We start from the raw sequence: 19575 nt of genomic DNA on the forward strand, positions 1-19575 counted from the left end.
TCATAGGATGGGTTGGGATATAGGTCACTGGATCTCACGTGCTGACATGGCCCGTGAGATAGGTTACCGCACTAGAGGAAAGCACATCAGTCTGTGCGACTGATCTAGAGATTATGTCATTTCAGTCTTTAAAGCAATTTAAAAATAAATAAATTAGATTACAGAGAACATCATCGCCTGCCCGTAGGGCCCAGGGGGAAATACTCTTTATGTACTCTGTTCTATTCTATTCTGGTTCCGTTCGAGATAAGGTGAGGCTACGATAAGGCCTGTACCCTCTTCCCAGGACAGCGGGCCCGGGGGCCGGGCCCACGGGAGCGGGATTGATGACAGTTGCTTCAACGTTTGTGGTGAATGAAACGGGTTGCACGAGAGAAAGGGATGATTTCATCGTCTTTAGAATGGTGAGGAAGTCTGCTTTTGGAGATATTCATGGGACAAGAGCAATCGTAGTAACATATCTCTGGATACACCTTCGGTCCAAGCTTCCTTCTCTCTGTCTCATGCATATCTGACACAAGCCTGGGGAAAAGGAAAAGGAAAAATTGAAATCATATTCATCCGGTCGCATGCCCAAAGGTCCCGAACTCGGCCCCTCCCCCCGAGAGATCCCGAGCCGGAAGAAGTCGGGCAATCTGGTGGCGGCGAACTGTACTCTTATCTGGAGCCAATCAGGATCCCTGGTTCCCGGCTGAGTCTATCTGTCGACTAGTCCGTATTTGGTTTACGTCCAGGCCCCACTTGGCGGCTGGTGGCAAGTGTTTATCTGCAGCCAATCAGGGAGCAATGATAGGGGCGCCGTTCGTCCAATTGCTGGCGGGGGATAACGACCTTTTTTTTTTCGCTTTAAAAGCAATTGACGAAATTGCTGACGGAAATATTCAAAATTGTTAATTTCTGCTGACGATAAGCAGCGAAACCTGGACACTCCGTGAAAGGAACTGGGAACGGAGGATGGACCTCCGTATTGGGGTGTATGCGTTTAATTGCATTTCTCCTCCAAGCGAATGCTTCCGATAAGCACGACCAGCGTTTTCTGGGGATTTCTCCCCGGGATGTACGGTTCCATTACGGGATTACAGGGGGGAAGAGTGGGAGAGGGTGAGAGTGAGATTGAAGATAGGCTTCTTCTTTCCCGTTGTAGCATTGCCATTCAATCGGGATCGTGATAGGGAGAAGAGATAGCAGATTAGAGATGGTGAGTCTGGGGAAAGTAAGACGCAGTCTGTGATCTCGAGCATATATAGGACCCCCGTCGAGCCCTGCAGAATGGGGGGCGAAGGGGGTTGGTTCTTGGGGGGTTGAGTATGATGACATGCTCGAGAGTCTAGAGTACGAAGAGTACGAAGAGTACTCCGTACAGTAGTAACACTACTGTATACTTCTGTCTGGACTACTGGACTCCAGATTTGGCCTTTCTCCCCAGGACGTTTTCCCCAGAATTGCATCACTTTTGCCGAGCTCAGGGCCCGTCTTTCTTTTTCTCTGCCGGTCACCGGAGAATCGATTTGGGGCTGTGTGTCGAATCTGTCGATGATTCTGTTCTCTCGATACGATGCCACAAAAACCACTCCAGACTCCCAGCCCAGTCTGTATTAACCGTTTCAGATCCGGAAAAAGTGGACAGAGCCAAGGCTCATTCGATCGGAGCGGGACCCATGGGCGAAGGCAAAAATAAGATGGGACTTGATTCTTTCCCCCGTTGCCACTGGGTGCCGGAGACCTCTTTCGTGATGATGATGCAGGTGATTGAGGAGAGCACAGATGAGAAAGAGAGAGAGAGAGAGAGGAGAATCTGTGTAGTAATTTTCCAGGCTGATTTAGATTTGAATAGAAGTTCTATTCCTGCTGCATCTGGCGCATCTTCGAGTATCTTTCGAAAGACCGTTGTATAGATCCCACTCCCGTGATTTGGGGGATGATTTATCATCTCCTCATTATCGGGCATTATCCCATTGCTGGTGTCATCCGCTCACCTCACCAGCTTCTTCGGTTTCTTCTTTTTTGCTTTTTCTTTTTTTTTTCTCGTTCCCCTTTTACCGCGCCTTCGTGAGGTTTGATGATCTTTGTTTTTGGGCTGGTCCTCGGAGATTCCACTATCGGATTGAATCTTCCATTGGAGCTGGATCTCTCAGCCAATTCGATTTTCGGTCTTGTCGCGCGACGCTGGTTATCGCCCAACTTGCTTTTTGCCCACGCTAGCTCGTGTCCGCAGTCCGATTTCAGGCCCAAGTGGACCCGCCCGGACGGGGGCTTGTCTGTCGATCCGAACTTATCGTTTCGCGCGTTTGGCTAAAACCTTCGCGGGCTTGAACGCCCTCCGCCCAAAAAAAATATCCCAGGCCCTTCCAGGGATCCTGCCGGTATAATATCCCCCCATCCCAGGACCCTCCTCTCGTGGCGACGCTTTTTTCCCTATCCCACTGGCCTGCCTCTCCACACCTCCCGCTCCGATCATCGCTGGACTACCGTCGACCTCCCACTTCTTCTTCCCTCCTCTCCTCTCTCGACTACTCGCCTTCCTCCCAACATTCAGTACTCTCACCCACTCACTGAACTCACATACTTCCTCCTGGCTTCCCATTCTTCATCCCATTCGTGTCACATTGAGCGCCCTCGAAGCTCCGAATTGAACAAGTTACACACCACCTCGATCAACCCCGTCACACGAGCTCGCTTGAGCTCCCCCAGCGGCGCCCTCCATGTCGTCGTTCAACGGGAAAGCCCCATACGCTCCCGACTATGCCTCCTACAACTGGATTGGCGCTCCCTCCAACTATGAGCTGACTACCAACGCTGATCTCGGCGGGGATTCACGTACGTTTGGCCTGCTTTCCCCCCCCCAATCCCTTTTCCCTCCGTGGAAAACACTCGCAATTCTGGCCATCAAGGCACATCAATCAGCTCAGCAATAACTCACCATGTCCATCTTTCCTGCAGGCACTGAAAATCTGAACAAATGGTTCCAATCCGGCGACCAAGCATACATCATTGTTGCTTCGGCGATGGTCCTCGTCATGATTCCAGGACTGGGCTTCTTGTACTCCGGTTTGGCTCGACGCAAGTCCGCTCTGAGCATGATCTGGGCCTGTATGGCGTCCATGTCTGTTATCACCTTCCAATGGTACTTCTGGGGTTACTCGCTCGCCTTCTCTCCCACTGCGACCAACGGATTTATCGGCAACTTGCGCAACTTTGGCCTTATGAAGACCCTCGCGGATCCCAGCCCTGGATCGCCATTGATTCCTAACTTGCTGTTTGCTTTCTACGAGGTAGGAATGGACTGGAATTCTGGCCACTCGGCTGTGCTGGAGGTATAATTTACTGACATATTTCTTCCTCCCCCTCTTCAGATGCAATTCTGTGCCGTCACTGCAGCTATCGTCATGGGTGCCGTCGCTGAGCGTGGTCGCCTTCTCCCTGCCATGGTTTTCACCTTTATCTGGGCAACAGTGGTGTACTGCCCGCTCGCCTGCTGGGCCTGGAACAGTAACGGCTGGGCCTTCAAGTACGGTGTGATGGACTACGCGGGAGGTGGCCCCGTCGAAATTGGTTCCGGCTTCACTGCACTGGCATACAGCATGGTCCTCGGTCGCCGCCAAGAACGCATGATGCTCAACTTCCGCCCGCACAACGTCTCGCTGATCCTCCTCGGTACGGTCTTCCTCTGGTTCGGCTGGCTCGGCTTCAACGGTGGTTCGGCTTTCGGTGCCAACCTTCGTGCCACTATGGCGTCCTGGAACACTAACCTCACTGCTGCATTTGGTGCGATTACCTGGGTGCTGCTTGACTGGCGTCTGGCTCGTAAGTGGTCCATGGTCGGCTGGTGTTCCGGCACTATCTCCGGTCTGGTCGCTGCGACTCCCGCATCTGGTTTCATTTCGCCCTGGGCTAGTGTGATTCTCGGAATTGTCACTGGCATCGTGTGCAATTACTCAACCAAGATCAAGTACTGGATCCGTATTGACGATAGCATGGATGTGTTGGCTGAGCACGGCATTGCCGGTATCATCGGCCTTCTCTTCAACGCTTTCTTCGGCGACGACGCCATCGTTGGCCTGGACGGTGTCAACACCGGCACCGGTGTCGGCGGTTGGGTCATCCACAACTGGAAGCAGCTGTATATTCAAATCGCCTACATCGTGGCCACTGCCGCCTACTCCTTCGTCATGTCTGCCCTCATCGCCTACGCTATTAACGCCATTCCCGGCCTGAACCTGCGTGCCTCCGAAGAGGCCGAGCTCCTCGGTATGGACGATGACCAGCTCGGCGAGTTCGCCTACGACTACGTCGAGGTCCGCCGTGACTACCTCGCCTGGACCCCGCAGAAGCAGGATCAGCTGGAGGACGGTCACGAGATCCCAGCCGCTGATCGGTACGGTATTGGCGAGCACTCGGAGATGATGCTCGAGGGACAGGCTCCGAACGGCGAGATCAGTCAGAGCTCGCGCGGCGGTAGCGTGGGCGATATGCATATTCAGGAAGTGAAGATTGCGCCCGCACCCAGACAAGTCGCCGAGATGACGAGCCCACACACCCATGCACCCCTCCAACGGAAACGCCGGCTGTCTTGAAGCCCGTCGACGAAAAGTCCGATTAAGCACTGCGCTTGCATGCCTTTTCCCTTCCACCTTGAACCCTTTTTGCATTTTTCCTCCATCCTCCTCCTTCATCTCGCCCTTGATTTGCTTTTTTCGCATTGTTCGATATCCCTCTGAGCGTGTTTCTTTTCTTGCACGAAAGGCCTGGGGCCTTTTTCCATTTTTCTCCTATGTCCTCCCTTCTCGACATCACCTGTATAACCTACTCCTTCCTACATACTCTCTCCATCGACCCGGCTGATCATCAACTCCACACCCTCTCCACCTATTCCATCCACCATACCCCCTCTCTACCGCCAACTCCTTTCTCCTCGGTGCACCGGCAAAAGCAACTGCCCTCCCTACCTGATCTGATCGGGCGTTCCTCCTGCTCCTCCTCCATAACTCCATTTCTTCAAGCAATGTCGTTTCTTAGTTCCGGCGCCGATGGCGTGTATATATTGGGTTTGGTTTCTATTGAGTTTGATTCTCACTTTAATTTCGTTGGTTCTTTTCTTCTGTGTTGAGGTTTGGCGGTGGTGGTGTGATATCCTGTTATTTGCAGTATAGAGAATTGAGATTCGACTTTTTTTCCCCTTTGGATTTTTCTTCTGCGTGTTGGTGATTAGGTTTTTGTTAATGGCTAGTCCTTTGGCATAGTAGGCCCCCGCATAGACTGGTGAACTTGTCGTGATACGCAAGTAATATCTAAGAAGTTTGATGAGTGGAATGCTGGGGGTCCCTGGTTGTATTCCGAGAGTCTGGGCACCGGTCTTGAGGTCGGGATATGATGCGAGACTCGGGGTGTAAGGTATATATATAGTGAAAATGTCATTTAATTCTCAGATCGAGTTTGACTGAAATTTCAGGGCACCTTGTACGTTGTATGAAGGGACTTGGAAATGTGGACTTCCTTTTCTTTCAGTCGGACGGTATGTCCACGCTAAGTATCGCTATATCGTGCAGATTAGCCGGGTGATCCTGCCTGCTTAGATTCTCCAGCCTCTCGTTTAATTCTAGCTTCATCGACAATCCTTCAAAAGAGTCTATATGTGGAATTATTCCGCAAACTGAATGGTCATAACACCATGCTCCGCGAGCTCATCGAGCAATCTGTTTACCGAAATGCGACTTGACCAAGGTCCGGATCAGATGCAATACACACCATACAATAGTACAAGCTGATCCGAAAGTTGGTGAACAGCTTTTACAAGATTGTCATCCAGGAGAAATTCTGGAGATGTCCCTGTCGCAATATCTATACGATCCGATTTGTATTTGATCAGAAAATGAATGGATGCGACGAGGTAGAAAAGGTGCGGTTTCGCATGGTTTTCACTGCCCCTACATCAAGTTCTACAATCACCACAATGTCCAAATGGCTCGAGGTCGCTGTTGAGCCCGCACAAATCCAATTGTCTCAGCAGAGGATTTCAGCTGCCCCGGTGCAGCGTCTTTCTCAGCTGTCCATATCGCCTGCATTGTCACTCTGCATGGAGCCTAGCCATCAGATCTCCCTCTCACAGATATCTGATATGTGCAATGCGCTTGCTCAATATGCGACGTCTCATGAGAATCAACAACCGCTTGGCTATGTTAGCGATGGGTCGTACAGGCCTGTTTGTACTGAAAAGCGACGAAAGGACGCTTGGACTCGCAGTCACTTGAAGAGTTACTTCAACAATCATCTCTTTTCCTTCCTTCTGTTGACCGCGGCGTTGATTTCTCAAGAAGAGATCGCCTGTACTGTGATCCAATTTCAGGGCAATTGGCTTCCAGAGAGCTGGGGTTCCGGCAATATCTTAATATCAAAGACTGCGAATCTCGCGGAAGCTATTCGTTACCCCATTTTTGACTCGGAAGTTGGCCGACACCAAAACAGTGGAGGGGTGTTTACGCTCGTCTCAGGTCTGCAACGGGACTCTTTTCCAGCTCGGGCTAGCTCTGATCGAGCTCTCCTTGTGTCGGCCTATGTCCTCACTGCAGAACTGTGAAGAACGCAAGGGTGACAAAATAGCTGGACTACTGTTGACAGCGGATCGCTGTTTGCCCTCCGTATATCGTGAGAGCGGGGTGATATACCACAACGTTGTCCACCAATGCTTAATCTGGGCCAAGACTAGGCATATGGAAGTGGAAAGCGATGAGTTCCAAGCTTGTGTATTCGTAAATGTGGTCAACAAGCTTTGGCATGCTTTGATAGCCCAACATAACAGGGTATTTTGCGAAGAGAGACATATCTGAAACATGTGAATTCATTCATGTACGTATCAAATCAACAATGCAGGTACCCAACCAAAAATGCTTGATGCACACAGAAAAGCTCTATTATGTATAAGGGTTATCAATCCAACCAAATTACAAGTCATCCACTTGGACTCCATTTGAAAGGAGTCCACCAAAGACCTCCAAGGAAACACATTATACATTCACACTATACCCGGCACCCAGACCGCGTCGGCGACGGAGTGCATGGAGATACTTGCGGCCCTCATCAACCCAGAACACCGTGCTGGCGAGGCAGACCAACTTGAATAGCGATCCAAAGCTAAGCGCCTCGGTCTGGAAGATGCGTTGGAGGAAAGGCAGGTAGATGACGCAGGCCTGACCGGCTAGCGAACCCAGGACGGCATAGTTGAACATTTTATTGCCGAAGAGGGGCAGCTCACCGCGCAGGACGGATTTGCCTTCGCTACGGCAGGTCAGTGCGTTGAACATGTCGAAGAGGACGAAGCAGGTGAAGGTCATGGTGGTGTCATGGGCAGTGACCACTCTGGAGCGCTTGCCGAGGGGCTGACCATCGGTCGCGTCGCCCATCTCGTGGATGTAGATGGCGAGAGTGCCGAGCATGATGACCAGGGCGGAAGTGAGAACCCGCTGGATGAGAGGTCGGGTAAGAACACGGGCGTGCTTGGGGCGGGGAGGACGGTTCATGATCGAAGGGTCAACGGGCTCAACACCAAGCGACTGGGCTGGAGGGCCGTCCATGAGAATATCTGAAACATGGTTAGCAAAATGTATCAAATGGTGTGCATGTATGCGTTGGAGACTCACTAATCCACAAGATCTGCATGGCGTTGAGTGGATTTTTGAACCCGAGGGTGGTGCTCAGCAATACAAGACTGAGAGCAGCCACGCTGGTACTGAGCTGGAAGGTGATGAAGTTTTGGATGTTATAGAAGATACCCTTGCCCTGCTCGATAGCCCGGAGAATGGTCGAAAAGTCGTCATCAGTCAGAATCATATCGGCTGCCTCCTTGGCAACATCGGTACCAAGTTTGCCCATTGAAATACCGATATCAGCCTTCTTCAGAGCCGGTGCATCGTTGACACCGTCGCCAGTCATAGCGACAACGTCCCCACGAGACTGGAGTGCACGCACAATCTTCATTTTGTGGTCAGGACTCGTTCGGGCAAAGATTGAGGTGGTTGCAATGACTTGGGCAAGTTCGCCAGTACTCATATGATCGATCTCATCACCACGAATGACCGAGCGAGAATTTGCTGACTCGCTAACCGGCATCCCAAGCTTCTTAGCAATGGCGACAGCCGTAGTCTCAGCGTCACCGGTAATCATGATAACTCTGACTCCGCCCGCCATAAGACGACGGATAGACTTGTGCACATCCTTGCGTGGCGGGTCGTTCATACCGACAAGACCGGCAAAGGTCAATCCATTGTAGCGGTCATCATCATCAGCCGGACTGCTACACTTGGAGGAAGGAGTACTAGATCGGCTGCCAAACCCTCTCATGCCTCGAGAGGGATTTCGGACAGCCCCGCTGGCAAAAGCGAGAACTCGGAGACCCTCGTTGGCCATCTGCTCTGCGAATTCACGGATGACCTTCCGGCGGGGCTCGTCGAGAATAACTTCGCGGCCGTCCTTGGTCAAATACGTGTCAGAACGAGCCAAAACCTGTTCCATCGCACCCTTGATATAGGCGACATCGGAGTCGCCGGGGTTGTGGGTGCCAATGATAACACCCATCCACTTTCTTTCAGAACTGAAAGGCGTTTCAGATACACGCGCGCTGATTCGGTCGCGGACATCATCCTCTCCCAACACGTCCAATAAATCTAAGATAGCGACATCCGTAGGCTGACCGACCCAACGACTCTTCACAGCAGTCGAATTTCTGTCGAGAGTAGACGAAAGAACAGCGGCAGAGGACGCACTGGCCGGAGAATTGGCATGGGTTCGAGAGAGACGAGCATTGTTGGCGATATTACCGACGCGGAGGATAGTGCGCGCCGCAGGGCCAGGTGACACGACCGAGGTCACGTCCCGCTGAACCTCAAAGGGCTCGTCACTATCAAAATGCCACATCTTGGTAACAGTCATATGGTTCATAGTCAGAGTGCCTGTCTTGTCACTGCAAACAACGTTGACCGAGCCAAGTGTTTCAACACTAGGCAACCGGCGCATGATAGCGCCTCGCTTGGCCATACGCAGTACACCAAGCGCAAGGGTGACAGTCACAATGATAGGGAGACCTTCGGGAATGGCTGCAACGGCGAGAGAAACACCGATAGTAAACATCTCGAGGAGCTTACGCCCCTGCAAGAGGCCAATAACCACGATCAAGCCGATAACACCGAACGAGATATAACTCAGCTCTTGACCCAGGCGGTCCATGGAAAGTTGCAGAGGAGTCCGAGGGCTTTCGATCTCCTGCAACGAAGCCGAAATGCTTCCAAACTCCGTCTTTGCTCCAGTAGATATGACAATACCCTGGCCATACCCGGAGCGAACGAGTGTGCCCATGAATGCAATATTGTGTTGTTCATTAAGGCGAACATCGGCACCGACAGCACCGGAGGCGGGAGCGTCGTAAAATGGCGAGCGAGGAGGACTAATGACCTTTGGAACCTGAAGGTTGCCGTGATGGTGGTGATGATGGCTATGAAGTGCGGCAGAGAACTTGACGACTGGTTCGTTTTCACCGGTCAAGTTTGATTCGTCAATTGTGAGATCCGTTGCAGCAGTGATTCGTATATCGGCAGGAATGCGGTCACCAGTGGTAAAGAGTACCAGATCACCCGGTACCAAATCAGCCGCAGGGACCGTCGTGGATGCCTTGATGGCAGCGGATGCTGCGCCGGGGCTCTTCATCTTCAATTCATCCAATTCCACACCAGCAGCGGAGGGCTCTGCAACTGCATTTGCCGTGGAGGGAACATCGCGGATGAGGTGGGCGAAATGCGGGACAAGACGGTTCAATGCCTCCAAGGACTTTTCCGACCGGTATTCCTGGACAAAGCCGACCGAGACCACAATGGTTACTGCAAGAGTGATACTCACAGCATCATCATAGTTGCCCATCACGAATGATATACCGGCGGAGGAGAGGAGGAGGAGGATGAGAGTTTCCTTGAACTGCTTAAGGAAACGCAGCCATAGGGGCTCGGGCTCTTCATGAGGGAGTTCGTTGGGTCCATCCCGTGCGAGGCGTACCTCTGCCTCTGCAGGAGTCAGGCCATGCAATAGAGATGTGTGTAATCTTTCGGCAGTTTCGTGGGGCTCGAGCCACGAGTACGTAGAAGTTGAGACCTGGGAAAGACAACGAAATCTTAGCAGCTGACATGACCCAATTGACTAGTCTCGCAGACAACACGGAGTCTATGACACTGAAAATTGTTGACAGCAATTGGATGAGGGGCATACTGATGAAGGCGCATCTGGCCGGACCCCTAACGGGGTGGTGGAGGAGGGCCGTGGAGACTCGGAGTTTGGTGCATTATGCAGAGGCAAAGTAGGTGTCGCGGACCTTGACATCTCTCATGCTTTGCAAGAAAGAAAGATGGGGGAAAGGGGAAAGGAAGAAGAGAAGCGACGCGCCGAATCTATCGTAGGCCACTTTGCATCCCGTCCGGATTGAAATCGGGAGTCGCAGGTCAATGTTCTGGAGATGCGATCTGGCAGCAGCTTCGAGACGGGGGGGCTAGACTGAGAATAAATGGAACCGACTGCGGAAGAATGGCTGCGTCAAGTCGGATGATCAACGAGCTAAAGACGAAATAACAACGATAAAGTGGAAAGTATAATTGAAAATGGGAGAATAGGAGAAGTCGTTGGAGCGTTGAGCTTCGCCGAAGAATCGCGCGCTCCGCCAGGAGTGAACGGTTGGCTCTGGAAGCGGCCAAGTCCATGCTGATGCTTTACCCAATGGAGTTTAGAGCCACCGGAGAGCCAGTTAATCCGGAGGTGGCACCTGAAGCAGGATTGGTGGATACTCGGAGAAAGGAGATACTGTATATCCGTCAAGATTAGTCGTTATTTTGCCCACATAAATTGCCAGCTAGGGGCAAGTTCAGACTTGTTGATATCCTATTGGTGCGCAGTATGATCCACTAAGCAGGAATTCCGACAGCATTCTCCTGACTGAAGTAGTATCTCATCACGTGACTACTCCGCAGCTTAGTAGAGAGGCAGCGAGATCTGCGTTACTTCTTCTACAGTAACAAGAGTGCTATCTTATACATATGAGGCTGTATGACTTCATCTAGAGGTTGCAGAAGAAGACCTGGCTCACTTAATAGGGAATATATTGCGTAGGAAGTATTGAATTGTTCAAATTAGAATATCAGGCCATTTCTCTGTCATTACTCGCCTGTGTCAAGGTTTACTTAGAGTAAAATATCCTACATGCTGACACCATGCAGATACTGAGGAGTTATTCATTACTGTAAATCCAAGGACATATGCGCCTGTGTACGGCTTGTGACAGGACATGGAGGAGGGATTGACAGAGGATACCAAGGCCAGACAATTTTACGAGTGTATTGGCGACCTGCAGAAAATCTTGAGGATGGTTGCTCCTTTCATGATAACATATTCCCCCCCCCCACTCAATTCGCTTTGATCAGCTTGTATCATGTTGATAATGTCTTGGACGGTGGGTATATAGTTGCGGAAGTTCTCTTCTATGGGTATGATATCCAGTAGGAGGTACATCTCTATGTGATTACCTAATCTCCTGGCAGTGCAGCAATTACGTAACTCTTGTGAATTCCTCGTTTCCAAGGCACCCAACTCCAGCCCCCTCGAATTCCGAAACTGCCCAATTGTTTCCCCCCCAAGGCTCCAGAGGCTGGGCTCACCTGACTCCTAGACACCTGATTCCCACCGACGCGCATCCTCGTTCCTCTCCCGTTACTCTGCCAACTTAGCCCTCGCGCCCGCATCTCGGACGTGACTCCAACGCGACCTGTTCTTTAACCTTGCCTTTTTCCGTCGCATCTACTCCACTTCCTTTCGTTCGCGATAGCGCGTCAGGGGCGCCGTAAGCAAGCCGCCCAAGTCTTTGTTTTCCCGGCTTCCACAGCGCGTCAAACCCTTGCTACGCACTCACCCCGCGCCGGGCGGGTTCTGACCTTTCCACCTCTTGGTGTGCTGCTCGTCTGTGCATAGTTCTTTGGTGTATCATCGCGCGCTATGTTCTATTCCGAGACCCTCCTGTCCAAGACAGGGCCGCTGGCCCGCGTCTGGCTGTCTGCCAACATTGAGCGCAAACTGTCCAAGTCGCACATTCTCCAGTCCGACATTGAGAGTAGCGTCAGCGCCATTGTCGACCAGGGCCAAGCGCCTATGGCTCTACGACTGAGTGGCCAGCTGCTGCTGGGTGTTGTACGTATCTACAGCCGCAAGGCGCGTTATCTACTGGACGACTGTAACGAAGCATTGATGAAGATCAAAATGGTATGGTATAGACTTGATATTGAGAATCTTGATGAAGAAAGGACTGACAAATCGCGCTGTAGGCCTTCCGCCTTACAAACAACAATGACCTGACGACGACAGTTGTCGCACCGGGTGGCATTACCCTGCCCGATGTGCTGACCGAGTCGGACCTTTTCACCAACCTTGATACGTCTCTGCTGTTCCCACAGAACCTGAGCCTGGAGCTGGAAGGCAAGCGACCAGGTGCTATGGAGTTTGGCGGCAGCCAGCTTCTGCCTGATAGTAGTTTCCGTCGCTCCATGTCCCAGGAGCCCGCCCGCCTCGAAGACCCCTCTCTGATTGACCTAGACCTGGACCTTGGCGAGGATGAGCTCCCTCTTGGAATGGATCACAGTGTTGAAATTGGTCGTGATGCTCCCCCTGCTCGCCCCATGGACGAGGATTTGTTCAGTGATTCCGGCAAACTTCACGACGACAGTGACTTGCCTCTTGATATTGGCGATGCCCCGCTCGAAAAGCTTGACTTTGGTTCCGACAACATGAACGACCCGATCATGGATGATGGCCCAATGGATTTCGGTGACGATGCTGGCTTTGGCGGCGAGACTCCACGCCCTGAAAGCCGCTTTGCGCGTGATACCGAAAGTCCGCTTTCCGACGCCGGTTCTGCTCAGATGAACTTGCTAGAGGAAGAGTTCAACCACGAGGCCCCTCAAGATGCTGAGGCTCGAACCACGAAGCACGCCCAGCGTGCCAAGCGCCAAAAGGTCATCGTTGCGGACAAGAAGACCCATTACAGTTCTCAGCAAGTTAAGGCGATTCAGGCTGATCGCTCCGCTATCATGCAGCGCTCTTCGTTCTTGCCTCGTGACGCCGTTCTTCTCACGTTGATGACCCGCCAACAGAACGGTAACTTTGTCTCTAGTATCTTTGGTGAGGAGCGCAGCCATGGCTGGGCCCCCGAGCTCCGCGACCTCCTGTCTTTGAGTAACGTCAAGAAATCCGGCGAGCTCAAGCGCAAGCGTGATAGCGGTATTTCTGACATGGAAGAAGCTGCTGACGTTCCTGCACTGGAGATCGGCGAGGACGAGGCTATCGTCACTGTCGATGAGGGCATTGGTCTTGACACTGGTTTGAACCTGCAATCTGAGATCGACTTCCCGGGTGATGATGGCATCCAGGATACTGCGCCTATGAGCGATGATGGCATGAGCGCTTCTATTGAAGATATGGATGACACCATTCGCCCTGTTGATACCGAACCCGTTTCCATTGGCACCAAGCACGCCGTGCACATTCTGCGCGATTGCCTTGGCGACTCCTCCGCCGCTGAGCAGAAGAAGGCTGTCATGTTCCAGGATCTTCTTCCAGAGCAACGCTCTACCAAGGCCGATGCTACCAAGATGTTCTTCGAGGTCCTGGTGCTAGCCACAAAAGATGCTGTCAAGGTTGAACAAGGGTCCAAGTCCATCGGCTCTACCATCAAGATCCGTGGCAAGGAGGCTCTCTGGGGTTCCTGGGCCGAGGAGAATGCTGGCGGCGCCATGAGCCAACTGTCCCAACTTCAGTAAAGAAAAAAGGATGATTCATATCTCGTCTTGTCTTGTCTTGTCATGACTGATCTTGGCTTGCACTGACTTGATAAAATTTGGGATATACTGGCGCACGTTTTCCATTCATGTACAGCTGAGTTTGGGACGGACTATGGGTTTCTGGAAGATCCGATCATTGTTTTGGGATCGCCAACCGGATTTGTGACCGGGTTGGATGTCTATCATGGAGTTTTGGGTTGGGTTGGAGAATTGGTCTTTGGTAACTCCTGTACTGTTCTGATGGGTCTGTCTTTTCTTTTCTTCTTGGGAGTTTCCGATTCTACCCTTTTTGTCTGATTGCTTTGTTGGAGTGTAATTGCTAAACGGGCTTGTGTTGACGTAGTGTTAGCGTTATAGTTAATCGAACATAACCAACTCTGGAAATCAAGAGCATCCTTCCTTGTAAACGTAGCAATGGATCCTTTCATTTTGTATTCAATGTTCTACATTCAATGTTGTACATTTAAGATTCTCCATTGAGGTCTAAGATAAGGTTGCTGCGCCCAGAACATTGGTCAGCGCCTGCCACGTGGGGAGCGCATGCATGGCCGTTTCTGGTACGTGCGTGGCCACGAGGATCATCGGAGAATTAACAAAAGACGTAATCGTGTACGGAGTATACTTCTCAGATACATCGTACAGTATGTACGGAGTACTCTCAACGCCAAGAATCGGCCTTTATTTAAGCTCCACCGAACTCGTCATATCATGAAGACCGGGCATCCTGAAATGAGCGGCACAATACCAATGATACAGGGCTTTCCATCTATGTACTGCTTTTTGAATTATATACGGCATTTCCCTATAATTATCTCAGAGTACTACAAAATCGCACACAATACCGTACTGCGATTCGAACATCTCCTCGAACAACCCCGATCGTCTTCAAGATACGGGCCGACCTCGGCCTGATTCGGGCCTTTGGGGCAGTCCCCGAAAGTGGGTAACCACGTTCCCCCGAGCCTTGATTCGAGCGTTATTCGCCGTAGGCCCGTAGCGTCATAATTCATCCTCACTAGTTAGCTCGGTCCTCGCGATAATGGTGATTAATCAGCTCGGTCTGGAACTTGCTTCCTGAAGACCGGGTTTCAAATTAAACCATAATTTTAGGAGCCTCGTAAGCGCGAGACCCGAACAGTCACGATTCCTCATGATTTCGCGCCGGCAATAGCAGACGTAGCCCGGATAACTATTCCCGCTTCTCCTGGAAGGGCTAATTGTTTTCCAAATTAAAGCTCGTTCGCTGCTTGGCTGCATAGCCTGACTCACAGATACATAAAGCGTCAACGTAGCCGCCACCGCCCTCCATGACAACGACGCTCGGAGATCTCGCCGATCTCGAGAAACGGGCCGCCATGGACTCGCGCCCTTCAACTAGCTCTTCTCCGTGCGGCAGGAGCAATGACGATATCGGACTGGAGGAAAGGAAATCCGAAGATGCCGCTTTTGCACCGATTGTCGCGCCGGAGGAACAACGTGATACGCAGATGAGAAAGGAGCGCTCGAATTTGTCCCGCACGCGCTCGTTGGAGCGATCTTGGTCGATGAATGATGGTATTAGTCTGGGGGGTGATGGGCAAGAACCGCCGGAGGAGGATGTTGGATACACGGTTGGTTGGGATGTGAATGATCCTATGAACCCGCGTAATATGAGCAAGGCTAGGAGGTGGTTGATTGTGGTGATTGTGTCACTGGGGTCGCTTTGTGTGTGAGTTTCTTCTGGTTCATGGCCGGATGGGAACTTGAGGTTGATTTTGGTTTGTCGCAGGACTTGTACCTCGTCCATGTATACCACGACGTATGAGCAGCTGATGAAGGAATTCGGCTGCTCACAAGAAGTCGCGACGCTCGGATTGTCGTTTTTCATTTGGGGACTTGGTTGGTTATTCGATGGTAATGTTTTGTGTGTGAGGACGCTTGCTAACAATGTCATTGTGTAGGAATTGGTCCTCTCTTCCTTAGTCCACTGTCGGAGGTGAGTCCAAACAACGAGACTTATTAATTGAGAGACATTGAACATCTAACAATATTTTAGTTCTATGGACGTCGCAACATTTATATCGTGTCCTTCTCGCTTTTCCTGATCTGGCTCATTCCTTGCGCTGTCGCCAAGAACACCGAGACCATGCTCGTGTGCCGATTCTTCAATGGTCTGTCTGGAAGCGCTTTCCTGAGTGTTGCTGGTGGTACTGTCGGTGATATGTTTGATCGACATGAACTTGCCTTCCCAATGATGCTTTACACCGCGAGTCCATTCATTGGACCCGAAGTCGGTCCACTGTAAGATCGCCATGACCTGATGAAGAAGGAAAAGGTTCTAATATTGCGATAGGGTCGGTGGATTTATTAATTATTTCACTGGATGGTCAGTACAGGTTTCAATCTCATTTTCCACTTAGAGCTAACCCCTTCTCAGGCGCTGGACCTTCTATGTCCTCCTAATCTGGACCGGCGTCCTCCTAGTCTCGATAATCTTCCTCGTCCCAGAAACCTATCATCCAGTGTATGTTTCCCTATCAGATCAAGAAATCGTGGCGGTGTAAAACATGTACTAACCCGCACAATTAGACTGTTGAGGCGTAAAGCCCAAAAGCTCCGCCAGGAGACCGGAGACGACCGATGGAAAGCGCCGATCGAAAAGATGCAGCGATCGGTGGCGCAAACGGTCCTACGATCCATGTACCGCCCCATCATGCTCCTCACTATGGAGCCAATGTGCTTGAACCTCTGCATCTTCTCGGCGATCCTATTGGGTATCCTGTACCTTTTCTTTGGCGCTTTCCAATTGGTGTTTAACGATATCTATGGCTTTGAGTTGTGGCAGCGGGGCCTCTGCTTTATGGGCCTTTTTGTGGGTATGGTTTTTGCGATCCTTTCAGATCCTATCTGGCGGCGTAATTACATGCGCCTGGAACGCAATTATCAAACTGCGACGGGCACGACAGATGAGTTTCAGCCAGAGTGGCGGTTGCCTCCAGGTAAGTCTGTAGATCGCTCGTTGTGATGAGACTCGAATCTGATTTGACATGATACAGCGATCCTGGGTGGACCTTTTGTAACTGCCGGTCTCTTCATCTTTGCCTGGACTATCTACCCCGATGTGCATTGGATCGCGCCCATCATCGGCAGTGGTCTCTTTGGCGCCGGGTAAGTCTACCTGACTTCTTGCCTTTGGGGTTCTTGAGTTTACTTATTTGGAATCGACGTACTGATGGGTCTTCGTGTCGCGTTCAGGACAATCCTGGTGTTCTCAGGTGTTTTTACATTCCTGGTCGATGCATATCCAACCTTTGCGGCGAGCGCGCTGGCGGCGAATAGCTTCATGCGATCAAGCTTTGGAGGCATCTTCCCCTTGTTCGGGATACAGAGTAAGTTTGTCAATAACCTAGGACTGGAGGGTCTGTGCTTTACATGCAGCGAGTGGATATCCTTCTTGCCGGGCATATCCATCGCGTCTCCAGCGAGCCGTTGAGGGTTTCTTACTTGAAGGGCGCGGGGACACATGGATTCATCCTGGTCGAGAAGTAGTCGCATTGAGAACTGTGATGGCTAACGAGTATGCAGTGTATAACAATCTCGGATTCCATTGGGCGACCTCGCTATTAGCCTTTCTGACCCTGGTCATGCTTCCATTCCCGTAAGTCACTTGTTGCTCAATTATTCGATGTTGCCCAGTACAGATTCCCCCTGCTCCTCGCACCCCCTCCTCCTCATCAATTTCATACGCTATGACCCTCGAACTTGTCTTTTGCCCCTGCATTTCAATGCCTCCGGAGACATGGAACGACATTGCAGTTGGCTCAGGAGTACATTTCAACATGCTAGTTGCATGTGGTCATTACAACGAGCAACCTGGAACTGATTTCACATGAAAGTTCCTTTTATTTTGCGATCTTGTCTTCTGATTCATGTACAGGTACATTTTCTTTCGATATGGTGCTCGTATTCGGAAGAAAAGTCGCTTTGCAAATTCTCAGATGTAATTGTGCGCGCCGCGGCAGACAGAATCGAAGTTCAGGAATACAAGACATTGTTCTCGGCAATATGAATCCCATTCATTCTTTGGACATACCATATATCGTACAAAGGGCACATTCAATAAAATAATAATCTAATTGTACATATATCCTCGGCTGTTGGGTACGAATCAAATGCTGTCCCGACCTAATGATGCAAAACGCAGAGCCTGATGCTTTGTGATCCGTTGATGAGCACTTTGGGACCAGCCATGGACGCTCCTGTCATAGATGTTGTGCTCGAGCTTTTAGCCAGGATCAAAGACCCAAACCGGCTGTCGTCCTACCTGTGGCCCAAGTTGTAATGTAGATGACCCCGGGGTGGAAAGCATTATTGTAGAACGAGCACCATGAAGGCGTAATCAATATTAAATCAATGTGTGTACATGATTGCAAACTATAATTCCTAGGCCGGCATCGTTTGCTGGCACTAGTGATAGTTCATGTTTAAGTCCTCTCATTCTATCAAATGAGCTATGGGGTGAATCCAGGCCAGAATCAGTATACTCCGAACTAAATATACACTGGCGTTTCCCCACCCAGTCCAATTGCAAAGTATGAACGAGCGTTATGCAGTCTTGGTTGCTATTCGGAGGCACTACAGGATACTCCGCACATCACGCACCACCCATTCTCCACCAATCGATCAGCCATTGCCGAGCATCAAACTCAAGAGAAGCCCTGAAATTCAAATGATCACCCGGTTTTCAACAATTACTCAGTCGACGAGCCCAGCTCCAGCTTTGTCAAGCTAGCCTCGGCTCGTGGGGCTCCTACGTAGCCTCGGGATAAAACGGAGCCGGATATAGCCCCGAGGGCCGTGGACAGACGAGAACAGGGTGGAGGGGGAGTCGCGAGGCTTTTTTTTGTGAGTCAGTGGTGTTCAGATGTGAAGTTTCTGGGAGTTATGGAATGCAATGATGTTGAATTTGTCTTGGTTGTAGGTTGTAACTAGATCGGTTAATAGGAAGTCCAAGTGTTGAACCCACACGTGCGCAACTGCCTCTGGGGAGATGGGTACGTTCAGTAGTACCGAGTACTTACCGTACAGGAGAATACTTTCCACTTTGCGGCGCCACTGTACGGAGTAGGTGCAGCAGTACTGGGCATCTGCGGGTATTGACCCGGTACGAGATAAATTACCATACGCAAGTGCCGTGCGCCAGTCGGCGACTGCCCAAACGTCAGCATGTGAGATGGTTCTATATAGCATTTGTATAGTAGTACCTATTGTAGGCTGGTTCTTCGTGTTGGTCGTGTCATAAATTACTCGTTTTTAGATGCCATCACAGGACTTTTCTAGTTACTAATATCCCCATTCATGCAGGTCCTGAGGGGAAATGCCTCGTCTGAGAACAGACATCAGTTCTAGGTTTACCATGTATTAGAGGCGCCCCAGGCGCGATCTGGGTGGCTCGTAATAATAAGAATAGCCTTCCATCCTTCGTGTCTCGTTTTAATTAGGTAAAAGATTGAAAAAGCAAAACACAATTGACCAACGCTCGTCTGACAAGCGTAACAAAGTAGGTAAGCATATCCCCTCTGGGCGTAGGACCATCCTCCATAGTTAGGCAAGCTATGGCGACATCTCCAGTACATACGGAAGTACCAGCCGCGAAGAAGAAACCAGGAATCGAGGCGAGAATTTTGATCTTCAGAGGATTTCCAGGGGAAAGAAAAAGCCAAAAAGAGCGCCCCCCACTCTG

At 50.9% G+C, this 19575-nt stretch overlaps 5 protein-coding genes across 5 annotated transcripts; 4 read left to right on the forward strand and 1 right to left on the reverse strand.

Annotated features, from left to right (window-relative positions):
- Nucleotides 1–2702: 2702 nt before the first annotated feature.
- On the forward strand, nt 2703–4574 carry N7458_009868 (ammonium transporter; the record flags this gene model as incomplete). The annotated part of the gene is made up of 3 exons (XM_056913250.1): nt 2703–2817; nt 2941–3314; nt 3354–4574. The coding sequence occupies 3 exons, from the start codon at nt 2703–2705 to the stop codon at nt 4572–4574; spliced, it is 1710 nt and encodes a 569-aa protein (XP_056762099.1).
- Nucleotides 4575–5869: 1295 nt separating this feature from the next.
- Nucleotides 5870–6574, forward strand: N7458_009869 (uncharacterized protein; the record flags this gene model as incomplete). Its single annotated transcript, XM_056913251.1, has 1 exon — nt 5870–6574. The coding sequence occupies one exon, from the start codon at nt 5870–5872 to the stop codon at nt 6572–6574; it is 705 nt and encodes a 234-aa protein (XP_056762100.1).
- Nucleotides 6575–7001: 427 nt separating this feature from the next.
- On the reverse strand, nt 7002–10356 carry pmr1 (Ca(2+)/Mn(2+)-transporting P-type ATPase PMR1; the record flags this gene model as incomplete). The annotated part of the gene is made up of 3 exons (XM_056913252.1): nt 7002–7576; nt 7635–10131; nt 10246–10356. 3 exons carry the CDS (start codon nt 10354–10356, stop codon nt 7002–7004), a joined length of 3183 nt encoding a protein of 1060 aa, XP_056762101.1.
- Nucleotides 10357–12015: 1659 nt separating this feature from the next.
- On the forward strand, nt 12016–13832 carry N7458_009871 (kleisin alpha; the record flags this gene model as incomplete). The annotated part of the gene is made up of 2 exons (XM_056913253.1): nt 12016–12279; nt 12342–13832. 2 exons carry the CDS (start codon nt 12016–12018, stop codon nt 13830–13832), a joined length of 1755 nt encoding a protein of 584 aa, XP_056762102.1.
- A 1328-nt stretch (nt 13833–15160) lies between these two features.
- Nucleotides 15161–17381, forward strand: N7458_009872 (MFS transporter; the record flags this gene model as incomplete). The annotated part of the gene is made up of 10 exons (XM_056913254.1): nt 15161–15561; nt 15622–15731; nt 15794–15828; nt 15889–16133; nt 16186–16218; nt 16270–16356; nt 16422–16831; nt 16889–17000; nt 17088–17221; nt 17275–17381. 10 exons carry the CDS (start codon nt 15161–15163, stop codon nt 17379–17381), a joined length of 1674 nt encoding a protein of 557 aa, XP_056762103.1.
- Nucleotides 17382–19575: the final 2194 nt, after the last annotated feature.

The sequence above is a fragment of the Penicillium daleae genome (genome assembly GCF_028827525.1).
Source record: "Penicillium daleae strain IBT 16125 chromosome Unknown utg000008l_segment0_segment0, whole genome shotgun sequence".
NCBI lineage: Eukaryota > Fungi > Ascomycota > Eurotiomycetes > Eurotiales > Aspergillaceae > Penicillium > Penicillium daleae.